The sequence below is a fragment of the Heloderma suspectum genome, chromosome 5 (genome assembly GCF_057233095.1).
Source record: "Heloderma suspectum isolate Gila_16-S chromosome 5, 16-S_ref, whole genome shotgun sequence".
Taxonomy (NCBI): domain Eukaryota; kingdom Metazoa; phylum Chordata; class Lepidosauria; order Squamata; family Helodermatidae; genus Heloderma; species Heloderma suspectum.
Genome location: NC_139462.1, coordinates 129,382,049 through 129,396,069, shown reverse-complemented (window position 1 = coordinate 129,396,069; position 14,021 = coordinate 129,382,049). Strand labels below are relative to the sequence as shown.

The 14,021-nt window shown below is 45.9% G+C and overlaps 1 protein-coding gene across 17 annotated transcripts in view; it reads left to right on the top strand.

Annotated features, from left to right (window-relative positions):
* STRADA (STE20 related adaptor alpha) overlaps positions 1-14,014 on the top strand; it is a 30,794-nt gene extending 16,780 nt beyond the window's left edge. For all 17 annotated transcript variants that reach the window (XM_084857406.1, XM_084857409.1, XM_084857417.1 and 14 more), the window contains 6 exons: positions 1,578-1,701; positions 2,687-2,858; positions 3,281-3,385; positions 3,540-3,781; positions 10,628-10,670; positions 12,167-14,014. In XM_084857406.1, the coding sequence (XP_084713532.1) occupies positions 1,578-1,701; positions 2,687-2,858; positions 3,281-3,385; positions 3,540-3,781; positions 10,628-10,670; positions 12,167-12,319 (839 nt within the window). In that variant the 3' untranslated portion in view covers positions 12,320-14,014. The remainder of the gene's footprint in view (positions 1-1,577; positions 1,702-2,686; positions 2,859-3,280; positions 3,386-3,539; positions 3,782-10,627; positions 10,671-12,166) is intronic.
* The last annotated feature ends 7 nt before the right edge of the window (positions 14,015-14,021 follow it).

Below are 14,021 nucleotides of genomic sequence, written 5' to 3'. Positions count from 1 at the left end.
ATGTTGTAGCCTCTACTGCAAGAGCATGTTCATGACAGTAGCAACACCAGAAAAAATTGGGGTTGGAGCACAGAAGGGGCAAAGTGCATTTCTGGATGGGAAAGCTGTGTCCCACATGTTAGATTTCGGAAAGAGAAATAATGGTATATTTCCCATTAATGGTCCCATCTTAAACATCTTTGAAATAAGTCCTATTGATTTTGATGAAGTTAATTTAAGTGATATAAGTTATTTTTATATAGCAACTATTAACTAACCAGATTTAAATTGCACTTAGGAAAAAATAAGGAAAAAGGGCTTCCAAACAAGCTAGAGTCCTTACACAAACATTTCATTGATGCACAAATTAGGCAGACAGAACACCGATATATGAGTTTAGTAAACACAGTTGTTTTTGAACTAGTGCAGGCAGAACAAGGAATGCAGTCTCTAGTGAGGGGAAACAGAGTAGAACGCTCCTAGGAAATTGGAGACATGCCATATTCAAACTTATATGGGTCTGGCCGATCGGTTTTAAAGTCAATGAGAGGGAATGGAGGAGAGTAAATTGAGGCAAAACACATTTGCAGATTATCTGTAGTAGTTGAATTCACTGATTCTTATCCAATTCTATGAAATAGGTAATAACAGCTTCAAGGTTGAGGGCATTGAAGAGTCTATTGTCTGTTACCAGTATGGAGAATAAACTCCATTGAACACAGTGAGAGTTACTTTTAAGTAAACATTCATAGGCTTGCACTATAAGCACTTAAAGCTACAATCCTACTTATGCTTACTTGGGAGTAACCCCTGTTAAACTGTGGAGAAGAACTAAATGCCAGTGGGTTGGAAGCTACTCTCTGGCTCAAAGTTCTTTTCCCAACCCCAGTTCTGTCACTGACAGAAGTAAGTAAGTACATATTCATTCTCTCTCTCTCATATGAAAAACACTCTGTGTGAAAAGTGCTTTTCCTTCAAGTAGCCACTGGACTTCCAACAATGAGGGTGGGGATGAACTATTGGTTTGGGGTGGGGGACTCTGCAGAGGGCTCCTATGCACTCATGGTGGTCTGGACAAAATGGGGCTGCTCCATTTTCTTCAATACTTGGGAATATTCCACACATGCTCCTTCCAGGAAAATTTTGTGCCGTCCTCAGGGAAAATTATCCTATTTTTCAGACAGAGGGTGATGTTTGTTTATTGATTGATTTAATGTCCCACTCTTCCATCAAGCTCAAGGTGGCATATGTGGTCTTTCTCCCCCATATTATCCTCACAACAACCCTATGAGGTCAGTTCGGCATCTCACAATCACTTTTGAGGTTAAAATACCCCTCACAAAGGAAGAGAAGCTTTAAAGTTGCTTGTGAAGTAGAATCTTCCCTGAGAACAAATAAAGGTTTTAAAATACCTTCTGAGGTAAAAATTGCCCTGTTGAGAACAAAGATAATTTTGTAATGACAGTACCTAACCTCTGTATCTGTAAGTATGACCGTGCATATCTGTGTCTTCTACAAGTAATGGGAGAAGCAGCTATTAAGACAAGTGGTCCGGGCTTTTCTGGACTGTCAAAGTACTTTGTATTATCTCTGTGTAGGTTCTGCTAAAGATTTAATCTGTACACATTTTATGGATGGGATGAGTGAACTAGCTATGGCTTATATACTCCAAGGTGTACTGAAGGCCCTTGATTACATTCACCATATGGGATATGTTCACAGGTAAGCAAGACAGTTGCACTTAAGGCAACAAAAAGCAAATTTTAGCTGGTTGGTATCAATCCCACTATCCTGGGTCCCACAAAGAATTAATGAATTGTAGTAATTGTGAGATAACTTCTTTAGAAATCCATAGGCTAATGGTAGAACTGCAGTGACCAGAGCTCCTTGTTTGGGAGACATGACAGTTAAGTTAGTTCAAAACTGGTTTAAATTTGTAGTGTCAACAAGCAACACAAGAAAATTTCCCATTTTGTGGCACTGGAAACATGACTAGGCAGAAGGAGAACCAAAGTGAACTGAGCTGATCTTCATCCTGCCCCTTGTAGGAGGGCACCATCCAAACTGCCACAGGGGCATACTGTGAATTTGCCACACATGCACAAACTCTGTCTAGTATATGGAATTCTGACAATCTCAGCTCTTAGTTAAAAAACAACATGTGAGGACACATACACACTCCTATCCATATTGTTTGTGTAGAAAAATCCCTCTGGGACTCAGGCCTTCTTGCCATCTAATGTTGTCTTTTTACTAGTGTAGCACAATTACATTGTGGAGCAGGCCACCCCACCCTCCAGTCTGGTACATACATGCAGTCCAAGCTGCCATATTTCCATGTTTATACATTTGTGACCAGGACAGGGGAATGAGCAACAAGTGTGCCCACTAATCTTACCAGCTTTGGAGTGGGGGGAGGGGGCGGGTTGTCTTGAAGTTTCAAGGCTTCAGCCTTTTCCCCAGGAATAAGCAGAGGTGGCAAAGTTACAGTGCATCAAATGCCTGTGTGCTCTCTGCTCAGGTCAGTATTGCCCCAGCTCAGCAGCTAAATGCTTGCTGGGTTTGTCTATGATCCATATTTGAAGAGCCAGGCAGAGATATATAGTATTTTCAGATGTGAGACATTTGCTTTCCCAGGTATAAAATGGAGGAGGCTTGGGTGGGTAGAGGTCTGTGGCTGCTTTCTCTCTATCCTCTTTGCATGCAGGAGTGTGAAGGCCAGTCATGTCCTGATTTCTGCAGATGGGAAAGTGCATCTTTCTGGCCTGCGCAGTAACCTAAGCATGATCAGCCATGGTCAGCGTCTCAAAGTAGTTCATGATTTCCCCAAGTACAGCATCAAGGTCCTACCATGGCTAAGTCCAGAGGTCTTGCAGCAGGTATGTTAAGAGTCTTCCGTTGTCTCATTTTCTTTGCCTTCAAGTGTACAGGACTAACTATTGCAAAACGTGTCCCATTGGCAACATGAATTGTATCAAGTAGAGACCCAGTTGTGTATTTTAAGATAGCTATGCAGATAATCAACCACCTCACCGACTTTATACTGTTTTGTCTTATTTTTCTAAGACAACCTAGAATTCTTGCACTCGGAGGCCTGAACTTAAAACAGAATAGAGGTGTTTCCCTCTTCCTCCATTACTGAGCAGCTCATCAGGTTCTTTTTGTCAAATATGATAGCAACACTAAAAGCACCTGTAAATTGTGTGTATGGTTGTGATGGATTCATTGTTTAATTTGTTTCCACCTTAATTTAAATGGGGTCCCAAAGGTTAAATATAGTATTTTCATTTTCTCATTTTAGAATCTCCAAGGGTATGATGCAAAATCTGACATTTACAGTGTAGGAATTACAGCCTGTGAGCTGGCAAACGGCCATGTCCCCTTCAAGGATATGCCTGCCACTCAGGTAAGGGATTTTGTTTCCCTTCTACCTCTGCCCCCTGCTTATTGTGTATCAGAGCAAGAAGGCTAAAAACATTGTGGCACTAACTGCTCTATAGTGGTGTGAGCCTTTCCAGTAAGCCAAACACACCTACCTGCTTTCCCTTCCCATACTTCAGATGCTTTTGGAGAAGCTCAACGGCACTGTCCCTTGTCTCCTGGACACAACAACTATTCCGCCAGAAGAGCTGACCATGAAACCATCACGCTCTGGGGCCAGCACGGGGCTTGGGGAAGGCATGGCTGCCAGCAGTTCCAGGGCCTCTAATGGTGAAGCACTTCCGCATCCCTACCACCGCACCTTCTCGCCCTACTTCCACCACTTTGTGGAGCAATGCCTGCAGAGGAACCCAGACTTGAGGTATAGCAAGAACAAAGAAATCATAGTGAGTGAGGAAAGTTTGAAATGTTGTACTCCCTATTGTGATATGGGAGACCTGTGTACTATCAAACCTTTTCCTCCTCTGCTAGTAAGGACCCTAGAAACCCGTCTTTTTCCAACTGTTCAAATGCTGGAGGGTTGTGGGTGAACACAGCTTGCTAGAACCCATGTCATTTATCTCACCAGAACATGGAGAGCCTGGAGACTCCCTGGCTAGGGTATATGGGGTACACTTGGTAATTGCAAAGTGTTTGGGGGAGCCAGAGCTAAAACATTCCACAGGGCTTGATGAATGGATACTTTGAAGTAGCTGCTGCCTGTGTCTGAAAAATAGATTCTTATTGCCTTGGTTTGCAAAGGGGGACAACTCAAAGTAGGCATCAAAATGATCTGTGCTCTGATGATACAAAGTAATACAAAATATGTAAGCATTCTTCTCTGTGGTCTCTGTGCATCACACACATGGGCTCTGCACCTGCATGGAGCCTCAGTTTGAAACTTCTATAGCTGAGGAGTTTTGGCAGGAACCTTTCCCCCATCGCCCCAGTGTACATGTCCCTAGTAGGTTCCCGCTTATTCTCTCAGTTCTCTTTCGACCACCATTGTGGTAGCCTCGTCTGGGAACTTCTCTTTTATTCAGTTCATCTGAAAGCAAAAAGTCGTTAAAAAGCTGAGGTATTATTCTTCCTTTCTCTCCCTTTTTATATATTTCTGCCTTATCTTCTGCATTATTTGATTCATTTTGTGTTTCGTGATCCTGCAATCACCCTTGCGGGTGTATGACCCTCAAGGCACCGTTTAGAAAGTTCTCATTGTGGGAGCAAGTTACCACCATCCGAAGGGCACTCACTGGGTCTTTTCTGTCTCTGCGAAGGACACATTGTTGAGGCTTGTCCTCATTGCCAGGCATTCTCAAAACCGGCTGAATGAAATCGTGCCCATCGGCTAAAAGCTGCACTTTGGAAGAAAGTGCTTTAGGCAGTTGCAGACCCACTGATGGCTTGGGTCTCTACCCCTGCCCCCCGCCAGGGATATTTTTGCCTCTCCTACTCCTGTACAGATGTTGGCGTTTACCTCCCCCCAGCGTGCCGCACAAGTTTCCCCGAGGGCATCTAAAACCCCTACTCTGGGGTGGGCACTGACACTTTCATTGGCCAAGAAGTTGACAGAAAAGGCCAAAGGGCCAAAGCAAGCGGTCAGTCTTTTTCAGAAATAAAAAAGGCATTAAAAAGATTATCAGGGTCCCCTGAGGACTGAGTCAGGCCAGGATCAGTCTAAGTCTCCAACACTAACACTTGACACTGACTGGTGAGGCCTCAGGATTGACCGGCATCCCCAGTACTGATGGCAATACCTGCTGCTCCACCAATGCTTCTTACCCCTACCCTGATGGTGATACTGACACCGAGATCAGACCCGATTCCAATTACATCTACTTTGGAGGATGAGGTCCAGGACTTTTCCCTGCATGAACCTCCTACTCAGCCACCTTGTTTTCACCATTCCCTGAGGGGACACACCCTGAAATAGACATGCAGGTTCTCCTGACTCACTCTTCTCGGTTGCATCCGTCAAGCAGAGTCAGCCCCCTAGATTCTTCAAGTGACAGCGAGAGTGATCCAGGTCTCTGGTTTCAGAGTGGGGCAGATACTACAATTGGGACTACCCATGCAAGAGACCCCGAGATTGGGATGAGCAGTGGGAAGATCCTTACAGCAGGCACCAATGCTTTCCACAAGAGAGACCTTCAGATTGGGCACCTCAGTACCAAACACAGCCATCGGCTACAGTTTTGAGACCTGAAACCCAGGAGATGTTTCTTGCTCCTCTACCGGTTACAGCCTGCTAGTTCCTCAGATGCCTCTACCTCATTCGCCTTCCAGGCAACATTTACTAGCCTCAATCATGCTACCTTCTCCCACCCGGATGCTGCAGCGTCCACGGGACCAGGCCTGGGGCAAGGTCACCACCCCTGCCTACGGAAAGGTCGGCACTATCTAGCGCAGAGGGCTACGAGTCTGATTCCACATCACTGTCATCACAACACCCTTCTCTATCATCTCCAGAAACAGTAGTTGGGTCTCAGGATGCGATTTCCCTTCAGAAGATCTTGGGCAATTCTCAGACCAAATTATGAGGATGGTTCAGACACTGGGGCTCGCCATCCAGCAGGCTGCCCTGAGCGTACAGGACCTAGTTTTTTATTCTGTCAACATGTATGCAACCGGACCGGTAGCAATCCTGCTTTTACCTGCACTGCAGGACATGATTAAACAGTCGTGGAAGGCCCCCTCCACTATGCCTCCCACATCAAAGTGTCTGGAGCGGATGTTTCAGCTGCAGGAGGTGGATACGGAATCCTTATTCAACCACCCTGCCCTGAATTTGTTTGGGGTCAAAGCAGCTCACGGAAAATCCCATAGGGCTCATTTCTTACCAGTGGATATGGAGGGCTGACACCTTGACTTCTTGGGATGGAGAATGTACTCCTCTGCTGCACTTGGCCTTAAAGTTTCCATTATCACGCTGCTATGTCTGGTTACCAGTTGTTCCTTTGGGACAAAGTGGAGAAGATTTTTGAACATCAATCTGAGGACAAGAAAGCTTTAGCCCCTGTGTTTCAGGCGATGAAGCTGTCCAGACAACAGATAAACACCTCAAGGCACCAGGTGAACTGTGACACCAAACTCCTAGTAAGCTCTGTTGCACTTTGATGACACATGTGGCTTGGGTTACCAGAACTTTCTCAGGAGGCTTGGTCCCGAATAGAGGACCTCCCCTTTGATGGCCAGGGCTTATTCAGTGCCAAAATGGATGAGGCATTTGATTGGGTGCAAAAAGCCAGAACCACAGACAGTAAAATGGGGTTCCAGCTGCAGCCTATGGCCACATGTCAGCAACAATGGTTCCAACCATCTACTGCTCCATACCACCGTCCTGCCTCCACTGCCCCACAGCAGCCTTCACATTCCAGGAAGTCCTACTTGACATCGAAGTACCATTCCTTCCACCAGAAGGGTGATGGAGGAAATAGGCATCGTGTTCGATTGTCTCCCCCTTTCTCTTCGTCCAGCTGTTCAGCCCCCCCGTCTTCGGCGCTGTTCTGTCCCATTTTCTGTCTACCTGGACCAACATCACCATGGACTGCTGGGTTCTTTCCATCATACAGATGGGCTACAAGATTGAATTTGATGCCATCCCTCTGCTCGGTATCGTGAGAGTTACGGCTCTATCACCTGTTCTCCACCAAGTGGTCGACACACCTCTCAGGAAAGGAGCCATTGTACCTGTTCCGTGTTCACATCTCCGCGACAGGTACTTGAGGTACTTTGTGGTATTGAAGAAGAATGGATGACTCTGGTCGATCCTGGGCCTCCGAGAGTTAAACCTGTATATCTTGCCCAGGAAGTTCCACATGGTTTCTCTGGCATCTATTCTTCCTCTCCTCTCCCGAGGAGATTGGGTTGCCTCTATCGACCTCAAGGACACTTACTTTCACATCGCCATAGAGGAGTTGCACCAACGCCACCTCCACTTTGCCATCGATACCAATGCCTACCAATTCCAGGTGCTACCCTTTGGCCTAGCCACCGCTGCAAGAGTGTTCACCAAGTGCTTGGTGGTGGTCTGTTCCCATCTTCAGATGCGAGGAGTTGAAGTGTACCCATACATAGACGATTAATTGCTGGTGGTGTCGATGAAGAATCATCTCCTTTGGTTGACCTGCAGTCTCCTTCAGTGCCTGGGTTTTGCCTCAGTCTAGAGAAATCTGACAGCCTATCCAGTCTTCATTTTATTAGGGTGTTGCTGGACTCCTGGTTGGGTCAGGCTTTTTTCCTGCAAGACCGAATGAAAGCACTGACTTTGTTAGTGACAGAGATTGGTTTTCGCAGGTCCAACTTGGTGTTCAACATCCAGTGCCTATTGGACCTGATGGCCACAATGACGACGGTTGTTTATTACACTTGCTTGAATATCAGCCCTCTCCAGAACTGGCGCAGACACAATTTTGATACCGAGCAGGACACTTGCTGGGCCAGACTGCGGGTTCCACAGAACATCAGGGACTCTCTGCGGTAGTGGATGATACCAGCCAACCTTTCTTCAACCTTCCCCATCCCGAGTAGTAACTACAGATGTGTCACTCCCGGGATGGGGAGCTCATTGCTCGGGCCTCAGGGTTTATGGCTACAGAGATGAAACAACACATCAGCCTCCTGGAACTCAGTGCAGTGGACAAAGCCCTTAGGGTGTTCGAGCTGGACCTAGTGGGCAGACTGGTCCAGGTCACATCAGATAACACGACGGTAGTCGTGTACCTAAACAAACGAGGTATGAGATTGCTTCCTCTCCTTGCCCTAACACTAGAGATTTTTCAGTGGTGTGTGCCTCGTCTGAACAGCCTGGTCGCAATCCATGTTGCCAGAGTGGACAATGTCCTGGCCACCCAACTCAGTCAGACCAGGCTAACCTCCCATGAGTGAGAGTTGGACAGATTGGTCTTAAGGGTGCTTTTTCAGCGCTGGGGCATACCGCGGATGGGTCTCTTTGCCACATAGCACAATGCTGTTTTCAAGCCTTTTGCAGCCGGGCAGACGGTGGTACAGGTTCGTTGGGAGACGCTTTTGTTCTCACATGGACAGGAGTGTTGTACTACCTCCCCCACCCCCCATTCCCACTGATTACAAAGGTCCTGGCAAAGATTGGGACAGACGGTACCGAGCGCATACTTGTAACTCCATGGTGGCCTCATCAGCCTTGGCTTTCCCTGCTGCTCAGAATGGCACAGGCCGATACCATCATCTCCTGTCGCATCCGTCCCTCCTCAGCAGGGAGAATGGGAGAGTCCGACACCCAGACCTAGGGACCCTTTGCTTGACAGTGTGGAAGATCGGGTGACAGAAACTGACTTGATCCTGGTGTTGATACAGAGGATCCTCGATGCCACTCGTAACCCTTCCACGTCATGCTCTTATACGAGGAAATGGGCTGCTTTCTCCTCCTTTGCTCGATCACAAGATTTTCACCTGCTCCGGTGCTCCTTGCATCTCATCCTCCAGTTTACTCTCTCCCTATTTGAGAAAGGACTCAAATGATCATCTTTAAGAGTGTATCTGTCTGCTGTCCCTGCTTTTCACCCTCCTGTTGAGGGGCTTTCCATTTTCTCACATCCGACAGTGAAGAGATTTTAAAAGGGGATCAGGAATCTGGCATCACCTGTTTGCTCCACAATACCAAGATGGAGCCTGTTGGTAGTGTTAAAGGCACTTTCATCCAAGCCCTTTGAGCCACTGGCGATCACAGACTTGTACCTCCTTTCTTGGAAGGTTGGCATTTTGGTGGCCATTACTCCCGCACATTGTGCCAGTGGACTCTGTGCACTCAAAGTAGACCAGCTTTACCTCACTTTTCACCATGACAAGGTGGTCCTCAGACCTAACCCCTCTTTCTTGCCTAAAGTCATGTCGGACTTTAATTTGAACCAGGACATTATTCTGCCTTTCTTTGCCTCCCTGTCTACACCTCTGAAGTCAACATTGCATACACCTGACGTGCGCCGTGCTCTAGCTTTCTACAAGTTGAGGACTGAGCAGTTCAGACTTTCGCCTCACCTCTTTGTCTGCTAGGGTGGCAAACACAGGGGCCAGCCTCTCTCAACTCAGCTCTTTGCCTCCTGGGTCATCAAGACCATTGAGCTATTGTCTGAGCTGGCTGGACTTGAACTGTCTGCCCCAGTCCGAGCTCACGTGCGGTAGCATTTGATGGGGGGTTGCCATCCCTAAACTGTGCCGTGCTGCAACCTGGTTGACACCATCTACCTTTGTGAGACTGGATGCTCGGGCTAGAGCTGACTGTACTTTTGGTTGTGCCATCCTCTCCTCTGTTTTGTGATAAGACACCAACCCACCACCTTTTAAGACAGCTTGCTACTGTGATGCACAGAGACCATGAAGAAGAAAGGCAGGTTGCTATCTGTAACTAGTTCTTTTGAGTGGTTATCTGTGTATTCACACAACCCACCTGCCATCCACTCTTTAGTGTCATACTAGAATTTGATGTTGGGTACCGAAGGTATTTCTTCTTGGTTCTGAGGCTACAATCTCGGTCTCAGGGAACTGAAGGGAATAGGTGGGAACCTGCTAGGGACATGTGCACTGGGACTGTGGGGGAAGGGTTCCCACCAAAACTCCTCAGCTATGGAAGTTTCCTGAATTGAGGCTCTGCGCAGAGCCCATATGTGAATGCACGGATGACCACGCAAAGAACTACAGTTACAGGTAGCAACCTGTCTTTCCCTCTCTGGTTAAATTTGCTCATCCATTCCAAATGTGCAGACTTTCAGTGGTTTTGTATGGTATATGATTGCAGAAATGAATTCAGTCAGGAGAACCATTGATGGAGCCAGAGCTAAAGACTGGTTTGAAAACCACTGCCATAGGAAGATAGAAAGGAAGGTGGCTTCAAATGTTATGGAACGCAGGTGGAACAAGAATTGCACGTGCTTTGAGCTTCCTGTTCCCCACAATTCTTTGAGTAAACTCAATATGGTTGTTCTATAGTAGGATGGCCTGAGTGTCTCCCTTCATGGTGGAGATGGGCAAGCCCTATTTTACATGATTGTGAGGTGGGGGAGCACAGACAACAGGCATGCATTTTCATAGTCATTCAGTTTTGTTATTATCCCCTTCTGTTCTCAGCAGAAGCTGAGCTTGCTAGTTTTAAAGCTTGAGTATCCTGCAGAGGGAAGAAAATATTTCCTACTCTCCTTCCAACTTCCTGCCTGTTGTGTATTGATAAACAAGCTCTTCTGTTTCTCTTGTACAGGCCAAGCGCAAGTACACTGCTCAACCATTCCTTTTTCAAACAGGTAAACTGGCTTGTTTCCTCCCCTTTGCCCCAGTAATAATCCATCCTTGTTTCACCATGCTTTGACAAAGGGCAGGCTCCTGGAACTGGGGGGAAGAGAGAGAGATCTTGTTCTTGGAATCTTCTCCTGGAACTGATTGTGTGAACAAAAGGGGCTTTTTCCAGGGTTATGTACACTGAAGCAGGATCTGCACATGGTTTCAATTGTTGTTTTTTAAAATAAGTCTTGGGTTTCTCTTCCTAAATTAGGGTGCTTTGATTTGGGGGCTGGGCAAGAAGACCAAGGGAGATGGGTTACTTTAAAGAAAGAGCAGGGGCAAAAAAAATGTTTTTTGGTTCTTCCAACTCAGAATTATGGAGATTCTCTTTCCTCCCTTCCCATTGCCTCTGAGTTGTGGCAGCTAAAGGAAGGTGGCAGGAGAATGGTAAACAATTTCCTTTCCTTGCTGGGGTGAAAATGTCTACTCGGTAAAGCACAGAGAAGCACTGGCGTGATCCCACTCTGTCGGCTAAAAATATTCCCTTGTTTTAGTTTGTCTTCCTATCTGGAAAATGCAGGCAATCCTGCCTATTTTGTTCGAATAGCCTTGCAGCTGGCTACTAGCCCAAAACAAGTAACAATGTCCTCTGGTGAAGGAGCTTGTCAGGTGCATCTTCTGGGCTACTCTGTGATACAAATGTGCAAGGGAGGCAGGTGGACTGTGGAAATTTTTTTCTTTGAAGTTGAGAACTGTTTTGCAAGGCTAAGTTTGAAAGTGCCAAACTTTAAAGAGTTTATTTTGTATCATTGTGCTGGTCTGGTCCTCTTCTTTCCCTCCTCCCAGTTGAACAAAACATGATAAATTTCTCCTATTTTTCTAATGGCAGGTTGGATAACCTAAAACTATAACCTAAAACCAATTTACCAGTCAAGGATTCCTTTAAGGAACACTGTGAATTGCTAGGGTTGTTTTTTCCTCAAAAAACTATTTTTAAAATATTGTAAAATGTAGGACAGGCATAGATTTTGGTGGTATGGAGTGGTGGTGGAAGTAATAAATTGTGCGTGGACAGCACACGGCACACTGAAATTTTAAGAGTGAACATTTTAACCCTCCCCAAAACTCCACTTTATCCCCCTTCATGCAAGAGGAGCCCTGACTGATCTATCTAGTCCAGCATCCTGTTTCTAACAGTGGCCAGCCAGATGCCGCAGAGAAGCCCCCAAACAAGGCATGACTGAAACAACCTAGCGCTTTTTGTTTTCTGCAGCTGTGAAATAATGAAAGTTAGAATCCTACTTTATTCTTTCAGTGGAAGTCAAGATATTTGGGATGTTAAATTAATATACCTTATTCCATGCATGTACTGTGAATGTCCAGAATTTCAAAGTGTGGCTTTAGGTGAGCCTGCACAATGAAACTGTGTGAGAATAGCTTAATTAGAATTCCAATGATTTTCTCACTAGCACAGTGCTGTTAATTCTGCATGTTTTAGAGGGTTTTCTTTATCTTCCAGATCAAACGCCGTGCATCTGAAGCACTTCCTGAACTGCTGTACCCAGTCACACCAGTCACTAGCTTTGAAGGCATCCAGGCAGAAGATCCTAGCCTTATTTTTGGACTGGTTTCCAATCTGGAGCAGCTTGAGATGGATGACTGGGAGTTCTAGACTTCCAACAGAAGAAAGCACATGAAGTGTAAAAGCTCTTCTGGAAATGTTTTCTACAGACATGGTTAATTTATTTAACCCACCTTCCCTGTCTCACAAAGCCATGATGACGACATTGCAGTTTATGTCTTCCGTAGGGAGGTGATCTAGATGACATTTCCATTGGAGTAAGGCCAAGGAGCAGACTGTGGGAGGAGGAAATGCATGGTAAAGATACGGGGCTGGAGACCTCTTGTCAGGTTAAGATATGTCTGCCTTTGCAACAAAGCTCAATTGCACCTGTTTTCCCTACCATCCGTATACTCTTGCAGGATTGCTTCTTCTAGAAAAGATGTCTTAAGTGTTCTTTGTCGTAGTTTCCTGATCAAAAGGGATGTTCACATGCTACTCGCAAAGTACTCTGGCCCATAGGATCACCAGTGGAAAATCAGCTTTGCAAGACAAACTAGAGGTAGCATTTCCAACAGGTACATATCTCATGCTGACCTTGGATTTGTCTAGAATTCTTCCCACCAGCCCTCTCTGCTTTTCTCTGGCCAAGCAAGATAGGATGGGAATGGTTGACTAGTCCTGTGGTGCTAAACACTGCCAACTATTAAGTCAGAGGGCCAGGGCTCAGTACTTAGTATTTCTTAGCCAAGCCAGCATCTCCCAATTACTATTGTTACTGCTCCGTCTCTAGATCTAAGTAAGACTGAGTGCTGTGCACTTTTTAGTAAAAAATCTTACTCATCCTTTCCACCAGAGAATACTTTTGAGGAGTTTCTTAACAGCAGCAAGATTGTCAGTCCCAGAACAGCTTTCTCCCACTGACCTGTCTGGCATATGAAGATACCTTGGGTTGGATGCAGATTTCATCATACTTCATTGAAACCAGTGGGACTTAAATTAGTCATGACTAGGAAACCTGAGTCCCATTGATTGTAATGGTTCTACCTATATGTATGACTAAATCTGAACCTGTCCCCTTGTATCTGTGTCTCTGCCATAGTCTCCTCCTGCCCCCTTTTTGGCATGGGTGTTGAGTGTTTGCTATAGTTTCTCATCATAAAATGCCCCAAATTGTGTAGTAAGGCCTTTTCTCTCTCCACCCCCACCTTTATGGGCTACTTTGCTCTTAACCATTTTTACTCAAGCATTGAGCCACACCTCTTCCTGCATCTGGCTGGCTGGAGCAGTTGCAGGTCTATGTGTGCCTGTGTCTTAAACTGTACTTGAACCCAAGCCACTTGTTCTTCTAGTTTTGTTGCCAATAAAATAAGATTTCTGCACATGGTGTTGTCTTGCTGGGTTCACCCTGCACTGAATGCTGCCTTGCACAAAGAATTATTTGCCTGTAACTAGCATAGACCCTAACTATGTATAAAACAGAATCATAGAATAGCCTGACTGCTGCTATTCACCACGCCAGCTATGAATCCAAATCCTGCAGTCAGCTGCAGTCAGTATGGCCAGTTCTCAGGAATTCTGAGTTGTAGTCCAAAACATATAGACCAGGTTGAGGAAGACCAGGCTTGCTGTTAAGCAAAACAGTGGTGGGAGAGGGAGAAAAGTTAGGTGTGATGCTGGAGGCCAAACATTTGCAGGTTGTAGGACTCTTTTGAGATGGAATGCAGAAGGTGTTAGGCAAACTTAATCTCTGCTAGATACAAAACAGTTTCAGGATACAGAAGCTGCTGAGAAACAATGACTGCCCCCCACC